We start from the raw sequence: 17,446 nt of genomic DNA, 5'->3' as shown, positions 1-17,446 counted from the left end.
GTTTGTCTCAGATCCCTGGCTTTTAATCTTTTTTGAATTTAATTTTCTCAGAGATCTTTGACCAGTTAAGGGCATACTGGGAAACTACTCAACGTTCATGGCGTAGGCAAGGGGTTGAGAGAAAAGCTCTATCTAGGCTTACCACTTTAGCTCTCCAATTGACCCGAGAGTAGTTCATGAAAGTCCAAGGATTTGGACTGAGGCTATGTTTCAGTTGGGCAAGCACTTGGTTCAGTATCTGCCTCTGCATGAAACCACTGTGCCTACACTCCCAGCACTCAGAGGTGGAGGTGAAGGCAGGCGGGTCAGAAGTTCAAAGCTGTTCTTAGCTTCACAGGGAGTTGGCGGGGCCAGTCTAGTCTGGAGACCTTGTTTTAGGGTTTGTGGAAGGAGAGAGGAAGGATTTGTAGGATGTATTATCACAAATGTATGCATCCATGTTCGCTTGCTTGCCTGCCTTCCTTTCTTCTGACCTTTCAGCTGGGTGGTGCTGGACACCTTAATCCCAGCACCCAGGAGGCGGATCTCTGTAAATCTGAGGCCAACCTGGTCTATGTGGTGAGTTCTAGAACAGCCAGGGCTACACAGTGAAACTCTACCTCAAAAGAATCAAAAGCAAACCAAAACAAACCAAAACCAAACCAAAAAACCAAAGCCCACCCTCATTAAATTTTCTTATCTTCCTTTGTCCCTCCTTCCCCACCTCCATCCCATCTTTCTTCCTGTCTTTTAAATGTATTTATTTATTTATTTATTTATGTGTATGTTTGTGTGTATGAATGCATGCATATGCACATCTGTGCCTTGGCTTGCATATGGAAGTCAGAGGACAGCTTTGGATTGCAGCATTGTGGGTTGCAGGATCAAACTCAATTCGTTCATCAAACATGGTGGGTGGCAAGTGTCTACCCATTGAGTGAGCATCTCACCAGCCCCTTTTATCCCGTCTTTCTTGGTCTTTCTGGTTTTTTTTTTTTTAATTTTTATTGTATTTCTGTCTTCCCTCAGAGTCTCATATAGCCCACATTAGGATTAACTTGGCTATATAGTTCAGGATAACCTCACATTCGTGGTCCTCCCGTCTCTACCTCCCAAACGCTGAAGATTGGGCATGCGCCACCGTGCCCAGTTGAGTTTTAAATGCACTTACCACATCTTGCCTTTTCTGTTTTTATTAGGATCAGTACGCCAATGCATTTTTACATGACGACAACATGAATTTTCGAGTAAACTTACATAGAATGGTAGGTGTGACTTTAAATGTATGTCTTGTTTTTGATAGACAAGCTTTTGTGTGTTGACGAGTTGGGATGCTTCTTTAAGAACAGATGTAGCTGGACAGTTGGGCCTAAAGGGCTCAGGGCAGGCTTAATTGCTTCCCAGCAGCTCCGGCTGCCCTTTAAGGGCGTCTTTGTTCCTCACCCAGCTGTTTCGTTGCTCACCTGAGGATACAAAGGTCTACAACCGAATAGTGTTTTTAGTAATACTGGGCAGTAGAAGAACACAGGTTTCCAAAAGGTCTCCTGTGACTGTGGCCCAGAGTGAGCATGGAGGTTAGAGGCCAGCCTGCAGGAGTGGCCTTAACACAGGTTTCCAAAAGGTCTCCTGTGACTGTGGCCCAGAGTGAGCATGGAGGTTAGAGGACAGCCTGCAGGAGTGGCCTTAGTCCCCTCTCTTTAGCACACGGGTTCCAGAAGTTGAATTTAGGTTGTCAGGCTTGGCAGTAGGTGCCTTAAACTGCCAAGCCATCTTCTTAACCCCTGTCCCCCTGAGGACATTGAGTCCTCTGTAGTCTATTCTGACCTCAACCATGTAGCTAAAGCTGGCCTTGAACTCCTGAGTCTCTTGCTTCCAGCTTCTTCATGCTAGAAGTACAGATGTTCACTACCATCACACTCAACTATATAGTATGGTTTTTATTATACAAGACTATGTGATCTATTCACCTGAGAGGTGGAATGTAGAGAAAATAGAATATGGAAGATGATGATCAGGCTAGTGGTGTGTTAAAAAGTATTACAACATGGCTTAGATTTGAAACCTAGCTTCTCCCTGACTCCCCCAACTGCTACAGTTGCTGACTGCATAGCTGCCACCACACCTTCCTTCTCTCTCTAAAAATAGATTTATTTATTTTATGTATGTGAGTACACTGTAGCTGTATAGATGGTTGTGCGCCTGGTGGGCCCTGCTCACTCAGTCCCTGCTCGCTCCAGCCTAAAGATTTATTTATTATTTAACATAAGTACACTGTAGCTGACTTCAGATGCACCAGAAGAGGGTATCAGATCTCATTACAGGTAGTTGTAAGCCACCATGTGGTTACTGGGATTTGAACTCAGGATCTTTGGAAGAGCAGTCAGTGCTCTTACCCACTGAGCTATCTCACCAGCCCCCTTTCTTCTCTTTTTATTTATTTTTTACTTAAAAAAATTTTTTTTGATCTTATTTGTATGGGTGTTTTGCTTACACGTATGTCTCTGTACTACTTAAGTGCCTGGTGCCTGAGGAAGCCAGAAAAAGCCTATCAGATCCCCAGGAACTGGAATTATAGACAGTTGTGAGCCGTCATGTGGGTGCTCGTAATTAAACCCAGGTCCTCTGGAAGAGCAGCCAGTTTTCTTAATTGCTGAGCCATCTTTCCAGGACCTGTCCTCTTACAAATGTCTGAGCAGGTACATATGGTAGTCAGAAGATAGCCTTAGGTGTTGCTCCGAACACACTGTCCATTTCTTTTTGAGGTAGGATCTCTGGTTGGTCTGGAGCTGGCCAGAGAATCCTAGGAATTCCATAGGAACGACTTTCTGTGGCTTCTGGGGTTGAGCTTGTGCTTGCCTTTACCAACTGAAGCATCTCTCCAGCCCCTCCTCTTCTTTTTTCTTAATTATTTTTATTATTATACAAAAGTACCAGTATACATTTTTGTTGTTAACAATGCCACGTGCACAGCATAGATAGATGACAGTAGCAACATTCGTCTTGTTGAAGGTGTTTTGTCACATACCTTCATTGATAACTCAGAAGCACCTCCCTGTGCTTGTTCTGCTTGTGCTTCCCTCCCCCCACTAGAAAGGGAAAGACAAGGTGGACCCCTTGGAGTAAATCTCTGTGGTAGAGGTTTTATTTGCATGAGAAACATGATAAGCCCTTGGATTCCATCTCAAGTGTCTGCTAATTCCCTCTCTTTTCCGCATGTGTGTTTTTAAAGCCTATGAGACACAGGAAGAAGGCTGCTGACAAGAACCTTCCCTGCCGGCCCCTGGTGTGTGCAGTCCTGGGTGAGTAGAGTAGCACAGGCAGAAGAGCGCCTTTGTGAAGCCTCGGTGATTTTCAGGATGGAGACTTCGGTTGATGTGCTTGTTCCTCAGCACTGTCGTAGAGGAAGCTTTGTTTCTTGTTGTGTCCTGCAAATCACCCCAGTGGCTAACTAGAGTGCTCAATAAAACAGACAGACAGACAGACAGACAGAAAGCCAACTTCCCTGGGACAGGACAAAAATGAATATGTGTTCCTTGCTATGGAGATTTCAAATCCTTCCTTCTCTTTCCTGGTCTGTACTGATGGCAAAGCTCAGACGCTTTATAGTCTGAGGCTTAAACATGGAGCACTGCCCTGGAGTAAGTGGAGGTGGGGCTGACAGAGCTGCTAGGGAGGGTCTTGTGTCTTTCTCTTTGTCCAGAAATCTACATTTTCCTTAGAGGAGTTAGTGGCATTTTTTTTTTTTTTTTTTTTTTCTTTTCTTATTTTGAGACAGGGTCTCTCTGTAGCTTTGGCTGTCCTGGAAGATCAGGCTGGCCTCCAATTCTTAGAGATCTGCCTGCATCACCACCCGACTGTTAGAGAAGCTCTTGATCTCATTTTCACTTGGATGGTCCACCTCAGTTCCTGAATCTACCTGATCTTAGAAACTGTAATGAAGACTGTGTGTGTAATAAGCCTCTATTGACCCAGAGTGCCACAGCCCATTCCAGGCAATGTATGCCAGTCAGCATGATAGTGAACTGGGATAGACTGACAGACACCTTTAGAGCTGAGTCTCTGCTTGTGTGAATGGGTTCCAAATACTTTCATCTCTGCTGGCTTCATTTATCTAGTCTCAGATTTCCCTTAGGCATTTGTATTGGCCTTATGTGTGGTATGACATATGCGTACAATGAAATTTCCCTTGTATCTACGTTTTTTTCTTTCTTTTTTTTTTTAAAAATGATTTGTTTATTTTTATTTCATGTGCTTTGATGTTTTGCCTGCATGTATGTCTGGGCGAAGTTGGCAGATCCTCTGGAACTAGACTTACAGACAACATGGCACGAGCTGCCATGTGGGTGCTGGGAATTAAACTGGGGTCCTCAGTTCTCAGAGCCATCTCTCTAGCTCCTCCCTTGATTTTAAACTTATTGCCAGGTCTTTCTAGACATAGGAGAGTAAGATCTTTATTTTGTTAACTTACAAGAGAATGAGCCATTTTACTAGAACTTAATAGTGCCTGAAGCATTTTGCTTGGTAATTTTTCAAGTGGCAAGTGTTTAAAAAGTGGCGTAGAAAATAAGGTAAGTTCATGCAGCTAGATGTCCGCAGGGCCATACTCAGTGCGAGTGCAAGGCACACAGTTCTGAGAAGCTTTCCCCCCAACTCAAAGGTAAGGAGTACATTTTATTGTGATTGATATAATTTTTCTCCTTTCTTCTTTTAGACCTGATGGTGGAGTTCATTGTAACACACATGATGAAGGAGTTCCCTATGGATCTCTATCTGTAAGTACCATGGTTCATTTTATATGTGCAGATTCATTGTAAAGAATCAAGTGGTAGAAAATGTATGTGCTGCGTTTACTTCAAGAAAAACTCATTGGTCAGAGAGATGGCTCAGTGGTTAAGAGTGCATACCGCCATTGCAGAGAACCTGAGTTGAGTTTCCAGCACCCACATCATGCGGTTCACAATAGCCTGTAAGTCTAGTTCCAGGGTGTCTTACACCTCTAGTCTGTGGGAACCCACACTCATGTGCCTATACCTACATATATACACATTAGTAAAAATAAATCTTTAGGAAAGGAAATCAAGATGCTTTAAAAAAAAGGAAGGAAACATTTGTGTGTGAAGAAATACCAAGAAATATGTTCTTTGTTTTGTTTTGGAAGGGAGAAAGTACAAGCTACAGTTTGGGTTTTGTGTATCTCTTCATTATCACTTTCAAGCTTACTGCATGGAGATCTGGGTAGATGCCTTGAAGCAGATTTCTGGAGGCTTTTGCACTGTAAAGATATGTAAAACTGGCATATCATCTCATTTTCTCTGTGCTAGCATCAAAGCAGTCACTAATATTTAGATGGTAGGTAGAGGTCAAGAAAGACCTTTTGATCTGTTCTTAGCCTATACTGTCTTGATATCCCACACCCTTATTGGGTAGGCTTATGTCTCCAGTGGCTAGGCTAAGCCCGAGGAGGAAATGTGGTTATCTATCCCAGTTGTTTACATGAGAACATGAGAGACTACTGAAAGTCATCATATTTTCATGGGGCTTAGGAAGGCCATTTAATGTCCTATACTCCCTGCTGCTTTTGCACTCTTCCTTTCATCACCCTTGAACCACATTAGTGCCATCCTAGATATGTATATCTTCTTCCTTCAGAAGAAGCTCAGGGTGGGCATACTGGTACAGGCCTGTAATCCTCGCACGTGGGGAATGGAGGCAGGACAGTTAGAAGTTCAAGGTCATTGTTAGGTTCATGGCAGTTTTGAGGTGAAGCTGAGTTATTGGAGGCTTTGTTTTCACCTCACACACACACACACACACACACACACACACACAGTCTGACAGCAGAATCAATGCCTTTGTGTTTCCCTCTGAGAGCCATTGGTGTGCTAACTCGGCATACTTTATCCCAGTGTCAGGGATGTAGATGTGTCCAGGCCTCTACACAGAGCAGGCCGCCAGACCTCAGAGGGCTTACAGACTGACTAGGAATGTGTCTTGGTCTCCTGGGGCCAGTGTAATAATACTACATTTTACTTTTGGATTAGGAAGTAAGTTATAGTTTGCCATACTTTTTGGGTTTAGAAGTCTGATGCTTGATTTTAACTCGAAGGCCAGCGAAACTACTTTTATAAGACTTAGCAGATGATTTCAGCTTATTTTACATGGAGTCTGTGAACACCAACCAGCACCTTAGGGATTAAATATATTTTTGGTATAGACTTTCTGACTTCTTTTCCTTCTTTTCATTTCTCCTTCGTTGTTTTTAAATTTAATCTCCCCTCTCCCTCCCTTCCTTCCTTCCTTCCTTCCTTCCTTTCTTAAGACGGGGATTTACTATGTAGTGCTGGCTGTCCTTGAACTCACTATGTAGACCAGGCTGGCTTTGAACACACAGAGATCCAACTGCCTCTGCCTCCCAAGTGTTGGGATTAAAGACATGGACTATCACTTCCCAACTCTGTTTATTGTTATTTTTTTTTTTTTGTGCATGATTTTCCACCATGTAGGCCCCTGGGATTGAACTCATCTGTCAGAGTTGGTGGCAAATGCCTTTCTCCTCTGAGCCCTCTTTCCAGCCCCCTACCATATATTTTTTTAAATTATTATTAATTTGTGCTGCTGTTTTGAGACAGAGCCTTGCTGTGTAGTTCAAGCAAACCTGGAACTTTCTGTGTAAACCAGGCTACCTTCTAACTCATGATCCTTCTGCTTCAGCCCTTAAGTTTTAGGATTACAGATGTCTATCACCACCCCTGGGTACAGGTACATTCTAATTTTAAAATGATGCTATTTATAAGATTGGCATGGTGTTGCATGAATCCAGTTTTTCCCTGTTTTTGTTTTTTTTGTTTTTTTTTAAATGGGTTCCAAGCCAGAATGGCCCGGAACCCCCTATGTACATAAGAATGGCTTTAAATTTTCATCCTTCAGCTACTGTCTCCCAAGTACTGTGATTACAGCTGTTCTCCATCATGGTAGACCAAAACACTTGTTTGGTTTTGGTTTTGCTTTGTGTAGCCTAGGCTGTCCTGGAACTCCCTCTGTAGCCCACACTAACCTCAAACTTAGAGCTGCATCTGTCTCCGCCTCCTGAGTGCTAGGATTAAAGGTGTGCACCACCACACCTAGCTCCAGACTTTCCCTGTAAATGCTGGGCTGTCACTGTCCTTCACAAATGTATTAGTGTGCCCCAGAACCTGGTTAGTTTAAGATGAATATTCATAATTTTGTATTTTTTGTGGTGTAGTAATCTCTGAAAAGTTCAACTGGATGTTTTTAACATAAGACCTCTCATGGGTCTATAACTTATTTATGTTAGACTGGTTCTCATGTACCACAGGTGGCATTTGTTATGAGACTAAGGACCGCCCTGGCTTCTGATCCTTTTGCTTCCATTTACAGACTGCTAGGATTACATACGCTACCAGGCTTGGTTTCATGTAGTGCTAGGGAGGGACCCAGGCCTTTGTGCATGCAGGCAGACAGACACTCTACCGACTGAACCTGCCCTGGCCTGGAATTTGCTGTATAGCCTACATGTGTCAGTTTGCCTCAGGTGTGTGAGATGTGTCAGTTTGCCTCAGGCTCAGAGGCTGTGGGGGAAAAAGTGTTAGTTGGCGCTGAAGGCAATGACATTCTGAGGTTGGAGAACTTGCTTCCATGCTCACTCAAGAGTTGTTGGTAAGCCTTGATTTTTTTTTTTTAATTATATCTTTTTTGTGCCTGTGTAGGGGTGTATATGTGTGTGTGTGTGTATAGGCGTGTACATGTGTAGGTCAGAGGACACGTTGCAGCATTCAATTCTTTGTACCATGTGTACCTGGGGCATCAACTTAGTATCTCAGGCTTGGTGGCAGGTCATCTTACTGGTACAAGCCTCAGTTCTTCACCTGGATCTCTTTATAGGTTGTTGGGTATGACAGCTTTCCTCAGAGCAAGTAATCCAGTAGAGAAAGGAGTGTAGAACCCAAGATGGAAGGTGCAGTGTCTGTTGTAACTGAATACCACATGGATATAACGTGGGAAGGATTATGCAAGGGCACTATTGCTTGATTGTGCCTCTTCTAAATCATATGTTGGAAATTAATCTCCAGGGCACAGTGTGGGGATGTGGGCCCTAGTGAGAGGCATTTAGATCATGAAGACACCACTCTCACGAGTGGATTAGTGCCAACTAAAAAAGGGTTAGAGGTTGTGACCTCAATCACTCACACCCTCTCATTCTCCCTTCCCTCCATGTTCCCAGCCCTTTGTGCATGTTTGTATGCACAGCTATGCAAGCTTGTTGTCCTTGTTTCTTCTGTCTTCCACTGGGAATGGTGTGTAGAAGTTTCCCCCTTCTTAGATGCTAGCACTTTGAGATTGGATTCTAAAGGAATACATTCCCTTATAAATTATTTTATTTGAGACAAAGAATGTGAGTTCTAGGGGACTAGGATTGCCAGAAATCATATTGCAAACTGGTACCTCAGTTTCATGGCTAGTAAGTTGTTGAAGCAAAATTCAAATTCATTTCTCCTGATCTTAGATTGTACTCTCAGCATTTTTTTGTGATAAGGAACAACAGAAAGATCTATCTATCTATCTGTCTGTCTGTCTGTCTGTCTATCGAGTGCCCATGTTGATAAGATCCCAGGATAGGTTCCTTCCATTTGATCTAATCCATGAAAAAACCTTGGGGGTTTTCTACATAGATGAGTAGGAGAAGGGCATTCCAGGTAGGGGCTGCACACACCCTTCAGGAGTGTAGTAGATTCACAGTGCGTTGTGTTTGGAGAGGACTATATTGTTCTGCATAGTTAGAGAACAGGGCATATGGAGGAAGGGTGAGAATAGAAGGAAAGATTGCCTGAGAGAACATGGGCAGTGGAAGAATGCTTGATAGGACTGTATGCCTACAACTGGGGAGTTACAGGGTGTGTCTCTCCAGTCAACTTCTTACTCGGCTTACAGTAGCTGTTCTAGACCTGACACCCTAACCTGTGCTTCCTGACTTTGTCCCAGGAAGTCTTCGCATTGCTTTGCTTTCTTTGCAGTTTGCCTTTTCTCTACCTGCTTCCTCCTTGAATCTTCTGAGGTTATGGATGCTGAAGATGATGAGAAGGTTAGGCAGGAGTAAATCCACCCTCATGTGGATTTACTTTCTCCAAGTCTGTATCGATGGATGTGTTCTAGATCTCCCTTCTCCACACACCCCCACTTCCATTTCCTTTTTCAGTTTGGTATTTGGAGCGTCAAGTCCTTCTTAGGTGAACTTCTCTGCTCCTAGCTGGCAGCAGGCCAGGTTGCTGCTCTCCCTTCTCATTGTGTATGGCCTCTCAGCAGCTTGCAGCACAAGGAAAGCAAAATGAATTCATACCATTTTAGATAAGGTTATAATCCTCATGGCGAAGTGTGAAGAAGTATGGAGTACACAGGAAGACTTAGCGCCCAGAGCCAGTATCTGGGTCAGAAGTGGGCAAGCTTCTTTGTTTGTGTGAGTGCTGTGAGTACTGAGTGTTGAAGAAAGGTGCTTGTCCAAGGGGGAAGCAGTCTCGCTGTGAGCAGGAAGTGGTGGGAGAAAACCCCAGGCTAACGACCCAATCCCCACTCTTGGTCTGCTGGATTCTTGTTGCCGTTCCTGTACTTATCACAGCGTTTGAGAGGGAGGAGAAAAGAATCCAAGAAAATAATCCCTTCAAAATTACTCTTATGTGGAAAACTCACGTCTACCCCACTTCTTTTTTGAGCCAGGGTCTACAAAAGATGCAGGCGAAAGGGACAGTCAGGAGAAAGCCAGGCTGTCTTTTCTTAGACTAGGAACCACTGTGCGCATGAGAGCTACCCCAAGAAGCAGTAAATCTGGAGTCATTCTGCCTGCATGTATTTTTAAGGATGTAACAGTTGTTAAATTTGTTTTTGTTTCTTTTCTTTTTTAGACAGTCTTGTAATGTATCCCAAGCTGGCCTCAAGCTGTCCAGATTCCTGCCTCAGCTTTCTGAGTGCTGGGATTATAACGTGCCTTACCTCCCTTGGCACCTGCCACTTATTAGAAAAATATCATTATGCGTGGTATTACACACAGTGTGAGTCATTGGGAGCACAAGTCCGGCAGAGCGCCTGTTGAGTGGCTGGAGACAGCAGGAGAGCCTAGGAGCAGTGCTGGAGTGACATGTGTACCCTGTAAGTGAGGCAGAGAGCAGCAGGGCACAGTTAGGCGCTGTCACTGTCCACAGCAGCTAAGGCGTGTTTGCCAAGGATCAGCCCACACGGTGGTGACAGACAGGCAGCTGGGATCTGATCACTGTAAGTTTTATGGAGAAGTTGATAGAAGCTTTTATAGGTGGATAATTTTTAAGATTAATTTTCTAAGATTGACTCAGATGAGACTATCATTCAGCAGATGGCAGCTACACCAAAATGGGTTCCTGCCACCATCTCTAGGGACAAGGGAATGACTTGGAAACTGGAAGGACGTTTTCTCTGAAGTTTGTATCACTTGGTAGGCAGTTTCAGTACAGGTTAGATTTTTTTTTGAGGGCAAAAAAATTATTTAAAATTTATTGATGTGTATATTAATTTACGTCTTACTTTATATTTTTGTGTGATTGCTAAGTATTTTATGTTGGTGTGTATGTGTTATGGTGAACTCATGAAAATCAGCTGTCAGTTTTAAGGAGTTGGTTCTCCTGCCTTGTGGAGGCACAATGTCTCTTGTTGTTTCTACTGTACTGCACACTTGAGGCTTACTGGCTCACCAGGTTCTGAGTAATCCTGTCTTCACCTCATAGCAGCTTGCTGTTCATGTGTGCCATTGCATCCAGGGTTTCTTTCCTGGGTCCAGGGATGGAGCTCAGGTTACCAGGCCTGTGTCAGAAGTGCTTTTACCTGCTAAGCTATCTAACTGGCCTGATATTTTATTGTTTTGAAACAGAAGTCTTGCAGTGTAGCTTTGGATGGCTTAATATTTTCTTTTTAAAACATTTTATGTGTATGTGTGTTTCACCCGCATGTATATACATGTACTGCCCAAGAAAGCCAGGAGAGGGCATTGCTCTCTTGGAACTAGAGTTATAAATGGATGTTAGTTGCCATGTGGTTGCTAGGATTTGAACCTGGATCCTCTGGAAGAGCGGTCTTACCTGCTGAAACATCTCTTTAGCCCCACGCCTAGTGTTTTCTATGTAGTCCAGGCTGACCTTGTTTTCTTGTCAATCCTTCTTCAGGCTGGTATTACTGGCATATGCCACCGCACCTGGCTTAAATTTAGAGCAAGCACACTTTAGTGTGTGTGTCTTTGGTGTGCTGTTAGATACTTTAACTCCTTTAGCCTGTCTCTGGCTCTTACCTCTCAGAGGGAGGCTAGTGTTTTTCTGTTTCTTTTCACCTTTGATAGGAGGCCCCTAAGAATAGCTATCCTTAATGTAGCTTATTTAGCGACCAGACTGGTACCTATAGAGGAACGCAAGTAGTGTTTCAGGCACCCTCTTAACTCTATCTACCTCAGGAAGTATCCTCTACTTGAAGCTGCCATTGCGTTGAAGTGGCCTTGAATATATTAGAAAGCTTCTGTAAATCAAGGGAGATGAGCCAGAGCCCCTTCCTGCATGGCTGTTTGGCCGTGCTCATTTGGCTCTTCCACTTTGACTTTCTCTCCCTTATTCTTTCACGTTACAACGATTTTCACAGAAAGGAACCTTTGAATTTGCTTGAAACTGGTAGGTCACCTGGCACCAATTTGCTAAGATCCTTAGAACTTAAATACAGTAAGATTTAAGTACCAGTCCAACCAGTGTTTGGTGAGTGAATAGATAGAAAGCATTGGCCTGAGCTGGGAGAGTGGCCTGTGCTTACATTCCCAGCCTTAGGGAAGATGAAGGTCAGCCTCAACAATCAGATAAAAACGAGATGTCACCTGAAGCTGCTTGGGGATTTCCTCTAATCTTTTAGGGACTTCAGTTCAGGTAAGATCAGATCCTTTATTTCCTTGTAGAAAAGAATTTCAAGACAAGCCTATATGTAGTAGATTTGGAGTTCAGTAAAATACTTTACTCTCCCTCCCTCCCTTCCTCCCTCCCTTCCTTCCTTCCTTCTGCCCTGCCCCCCCCCCCCGTTTGTTATTGTTATTGTTGTTGGTGGTAGTGGTTTCTTTTGTTTTGAGACAGGATCTCATGTATCCTAGGTTAGTCTAAACTCACTTTGGGGTCATTTCTTGGACCTCTTTGCAAAACGGAAATAAGCAGAAAAAAAAAACCCAAACCTGGCATGGTGGTACACACCTTTAATCTGGGCACTTGAGAGGCAGAGGCAGGAGGATCTCGTGAGTTTGAAAGTCTACATAATGAGTTCCAGGGCAGCCAAAGCTACATTGTGAGACCTTGTCTCAAAGAGAAAAAAAAAAATCAAGAAACAGAAAAAACCAGTGCTAACTGTGCTCTGAGAGGGAAGAGTCAGAGGACCGTCTAGACATGGGCTCCCAACCTGTGGGGTGTGATGACTCCTGTAAGAGTCGATGGCCCTTACTCTGGGGTTGCCTAAGCAGTCAGAAAACACAGGCATTTATATAACAATTCAAACAGTAGCAAAACTACAGATATGAAGCAGTAGCAAAAATAATTTTATGATTGGGGGTCACCACACATGAGGAACTGAATTAAAGGGTGGAAGTGTTTGGAAGGTTGTGAACCACTGAGCTAGAGGAATTAAGTGCGAAATCCACAGCCATGCAAACACACCCGCTATGTAAGCTAAAGTTCGTTACTTGGCATCCTTCTGCTCTACCTGCACAGTGTTCCACCTACACAGTGCTCCACCTGCACAGTGCCCCACCTGCACAGTGCTCCACCTGCACAGTGCAGGTGTAACCGATGCCTGCCAGTGTGTCCAGTGTATACAGTGCCCAGGATTGAACCTAGATTGCATGTAGGCAAGCTAGGTGGTTCAACTTTAGCATCTGGAAATATTTTTTTTTATAAAATAGATATTAAGCCCAAGTTTTTTTTGTTTTTTTGTTTTTCGAGGCAGGGTTTCTCTGTATAGCCCTGGCTGTCCTGGAACTCACTCTGTAGACCAGGCTGGCCTCGAACTCAGAAATCCGCCTGTCTCTGCCTCCCAAGTGCTGGGATTAAAGGCGTGCGCCACCACGCCCGGCTTAAGCCCAAGTTTTAAGGGAAAGTATTGGGCAAGAAGTTAAGAAATACTTGAAAGCCTGAGTGTGGGTGTCCCCAGGAGACAGCCTTTGTAACTTGTAACAAACTAGCCAGCTAGATTGTTGGGTGGCTTTTGAAACAATTTTCTTCAAAGTGTTGCTGGAAATCTAAATGAGATGCTAGGTGAATAAGGTTACCTCCGGAGCACAGGGATGTAGTGCAGAAAGTTAGGAGGTCTCCACTGAAACAAAATTAATTTTGAGATCCCCAGAAATATCTGGGGTGGACTGTGGTCCTACAAGGTCATACACATTCGGGCCTTCATCCTGGTTCATTGCTGTTTAGAATTATCTGTGCCAGCAACCTCTTGCTTCTCAGCCGGGCTGAGTCTTCAGCTGGAATCAGCTAGGAGGGAAGGATTGTCTTCCCGTTCCATAGACTCATTTTTTTTTTCTCTATTTTTCCCTGCCTCATTAGCCCTGGCTGTGTATCAAGTTCAAGGCTAGTCTAGTCTACATGAGACTTTGTTTCAACAAAACAAAACAGGCTGGGGATATAGTTCATTTGGTAGAGTAGTTGCTTAGCATGCATGAAGCTCTGGATTTCATCACCAGCACCCCCAAAAAACTATCTGGTACTATCAGTGCTTGAGAAGTGGAGCCAGGAAGATCAAAAGTTCAAGGTCATTCTTAGGTGTAGTATTAAGTTGGAAGCAGACTTGTGCTACATAAGATCCTGTCTCAAAACAGCAAACAAAGCACATTGTGTTGTTCTGATGCATATAATTGAAGAGTCCAGGGACTGGACTGTTGCTCCCTGCAGCTGCTGCAGCACTTGCAACTAACTCCTTGCTTTGTGCGACTAAGGAGCTGGAGTTTGTGTGCTCCCTGCATCCCTAGGCTGACTTTTAATTCCAGTCATTATATATCTATTTCAATTGGTTTGTTTTTTGTTTGTTTGTTTTTTTTTTTTTGTTGTTTTTTTTTTTTGAGAAAGGGATTCTTTGAGTATCCCTGGCTGTCCTGGAACTTGCACTGTAGACCAGCCTGGCTTTGAGCTCACAGAGATCCACCTTCCTCTGCTTCCCCAGTGATAGGACTAAAGGTATCCACTACCACCCAGCTTCTTTATTTAATTTTGAGGCAGACTCTTACCTCGCCCATGTTGGCCTGGAACTTGCTGTGCAGGTGCCTTTAGAGGCCAGAAAGTGTCAGTCCTGCAGCTGGAGTCACAGGTAACTACAAGCTGCTCTGGCTAGGTGCTGGGCCTCTGTTGAAGCCTGGTACCTGCTGATCCATCTCTTAGAATTGAATTTGATCTAGAGTCTTAATGTCCTTAATTTTTTTTATATCCAATCCATTCCTCTCTCTCGTAAATTTTTTTTTAATTAACAATGTTTTATGTGTATGGGTGTTTTACCTACATTTACCCTTGCATAGCACATATATATGCCTGGTATCCAGAGAGGCCAGAAGATGTCGGATCCCCTGGATCCAGATTTACACACTGTAGTTAGCTGCCATGTAGGTGCTAGGAATTGAACCCAGGAAGAGACATTGATAGCCTTTTCAGTGGTACCTTAGTACAGGCAGGCCTCTAAGTGGTTGTAGTCCCATGGGTAGCACAAATTGTGTGTGTGTGTGTGTGTGTGTGTGTATGCACGTGCGCGCGCAAGAGACTGACAGAGGAAATTCACCAGAATGATCTTTTTTCCTTTAACCCCAGTCTCAGTGGCCCCAGCCGAACCACCTCCCTACAGGAAGAGTCCAGGTGAGCTGTGCTGGATTCCGAAGCTTATCCCGATTTCCTTTCTTATTGCAGGCGGTGTGTCCAGGTAGTGCATAAACTGCTGTGTTACCAGAAGAAGTGTAGAGTTCGCCTGCATTATACCTGGCGGGAACTCTGGTCAGGTAATGTTCCTTCTTGAGTCTGTCCTCTTCCTTTGTGCTTTTTCTGACTTTTAGACTCAGGCTCAGACTTTTAGTAGCCCTTCTAGCCTCGCAGCTAGTTAATATGATTCTGGTTTTACTTGTACTATTTATTTTTCACCTTTCAGTTTTGTTTGAGTCTAGACTTCAGCATGCTGTGTGGTCCACGCCTGCTTTCTTGTTCCCTCTCCTGCCCTGTCCTCTTGTCTGTGTGTCAGCCTTTAGAAACAGTTGATGATTTCTTGGGTTCTGGGGCTTAATAATTAGCTTGGTACAGAGTGCTTGCCTAGCAAGTGTAAGGCCCTGGGTTTGATCCCTAGCAGTGAGAAAAGAGAAAAAAGAAAAAAAAATTCAAGAAGGGATATAATTTTTTAGCCAAGCATAATGGCACAGATCTGAATTCCTAGCCCTGGAGGGAGAAGCAAGTGGCTCTCTGTGAGTTCTAGGCCAGCCTGGGATACAGAGTGAATTCTAGGCCATCCAGTGCCATGTAGTGATACCTTGTCTTAAAAAACAAAATCAACCAAACATGTCTTGAGTCTCAAATATTCTGGCTTTGTGTAACAGCAAGGAGGAAATCAGTGCAAACTTGGACTCCCACCCCCTTCCATTTGGTAGCAGCATATGGACTATAGGGAGCCTCTGTGTATTTCCTCAAGATGAGTAATCTCAGAAGGAATGGCGTTAGGAGGGTGGGGATGGATGGGGGCGGAGAGATGGGGGGAGCCCTGTTCTTTTGTTACAGCTGGCATTATTACTGTTTACAGACTGTGTAGATGGTACCACTCCCCCTGTGCCAGAGACAAAACAGAAAATTACAATGTTTACTTCGGTCTTTATATCCATTTGGTAACCCAGTAAAGTCACTGCCACCCCTGCAGGCGGGAAGTGGCTCTTCTCTAAGGGCACAGTTAATGCTAGCTTGCCACCCTTTATGTCGTGTGACTAAATGGGAGGTTTGGGAAAGCAAAGCCTGCCTCTGCGGCAGTTGCTTGCTGCTGTCCTGTGGCTTTGTGACCTGATGGGATAATGGTTTTCTCCAGCTGATTACAGTGATGATTGGCTGCCCTCCGGTGGGATGCTGCTCTCTGTGCTGAGCTGAGCAGAGAGAGCGTGTTAGTGTTGGGGGCTTTGTAAGACAGCAGGCCAGGAGCCCAGCCCCTTCCGTGGAATTCATCTCCCTTGTTGTGACACATGCTTTCCTCCCAGCTTAATTTGGCTTTCTAAATTTAGACCTCCATAATGGGAAGTAGAGATCTTTAATTAATGGATTAGCAAGTTTTTCAGCAGTTACTGTGTATGATGGTAATAGGGAGGGCAGGACAGTCACACTAATGGCAACAGCAGCAATTTTAGTCCTAGCTTTAGGAGAGAAGAATATAATCATGAGGGTTTAAAATCGAGGGCATGTTAGAAGAGATATTGAAAGAGATTGAAATGACATTTTGTGTGTGTGTGTGTGTGTGTGTGTTGTTTGAGACTGGTTCTTGCTCTGTAGCCCTGAACTCAAGATAGTCTTCCTGTTTCAGCCTCCCAAATGCTGGAATTATAGGCATGTACCACCCACATTTAGATAATAATATAATTATAGAGCTCTGGAAGTCTAGAATGTAAAAGAGAATGAAAATAGTACAGGTGTGTGTACTTGGGGCAGTTGTAGGATACATAACAATGCCTGTGGTTAGAGTCTGTCATGAGATGATGTCATGGTAGTGGTTAGCAGTTCTGTGGCGGCAGCAGTTGTCTCCCGCTTCCGGTTCTCATCTAGTTTTATCCTTCCTTTTTTGGTCATTTCCACCGTGGCCCCTGTGGACTGGCTAGCTGCCCCTCCCCCTCATTCCCTGTCCTCTTACTCACTGTTCCACTGTGTGCTGCTCGCTGCTCTCCGCTGTGCCCTGTTGTGTTGTCCTCCGTCTTTCATTCAGGCTTCCGGTTGTTCTGCTTCCCTCTCACATTTCCTATCGTGGTTTTCCTGTCATTTATTTGTTTACTCACTTATTTACTTTTTTTTTTTTTTTTTCTTTTTGTGACAGGGTTTTCTGTGTAGCCATGGTTTCTCTGTGTTTTGCTCTGTAGACCAGGCTGGCCTTAACTGAACTCGGAGATTTGCTATTAATCCCACTGATAGAGAGTAAAGACCATTACCCAAATTCTTAGAGGTAAGCGAGCTTTATTCTCTGTCACACAGGGCTGTTTCCTTAGAGCAGGCTTTGAAAGAACCACATTGAACATAGGAGAAAGTGGGAGTAACAGAAAACAGGAATGGCTTTACCTGGTAACAAGACGGCTTCTAACCTTAAAATGGAGGAGGCGCTCACTCGCCGCTGCCTCTGCCTCTGCCTCTGCCTCTGCCTCTGCCTCTGCCTCTGCCTCTGCCTCTGCCTCTGCCTCTGCCTCTGCCTCTGCCTCTGCCTC

At 44.1% G+C, this 17,446-nt stretch overlaps 1 protein-coding gene across 1 annotated transcript in view; it reads left to right on the top strand.

Moving 5' to 3' along the window:
- The window catches only part of Armh3 (armadillo like helical domain containing 3), a 181,922-nt gene that overhangs the window by 62,871 nt on the left and 101,605 nt on the right, over positions 1–17,446 (top strand). Inside the window, exons 17-20 of the mRNA XM_021151523.2 lie at positions 1,179–1,244; positions 3,209–3,278; positions 4,691–4,751; positions 14,925–15,013. Of these exons, the coding sequence (XP_021007182.1) occupies positions 1,179–1,244; positions 3,209–3,278; positions 4,691–4,751; positions 14,925–15,013 (286 nt within the window). The remainder of the gene's footprint in view (positions 1–1,178; positions 1,245–3,208; positions 3,279–4,690; positions 4,752–14,924; positions 15,014–17,446) is intronic.

This window comes from Mus caroli, chromosome 19 (genome assembly GCF_900094665.2).
Source record: "Mus caroli chromosome 19, CAROLI_EIJ_v1.1, whole genome shotgun sequence".
Lineage (NCBI taxonomy): Eukaryota > Metazoa > Chordata > Mammalia > Rodentia > Muridae > Mus > Mus caroli.
The sequence above is the reverse complement of the archived record's forward strand: the minus strand, read 5'-3'. Positions and strand labels throughout refer to the sequence as shown.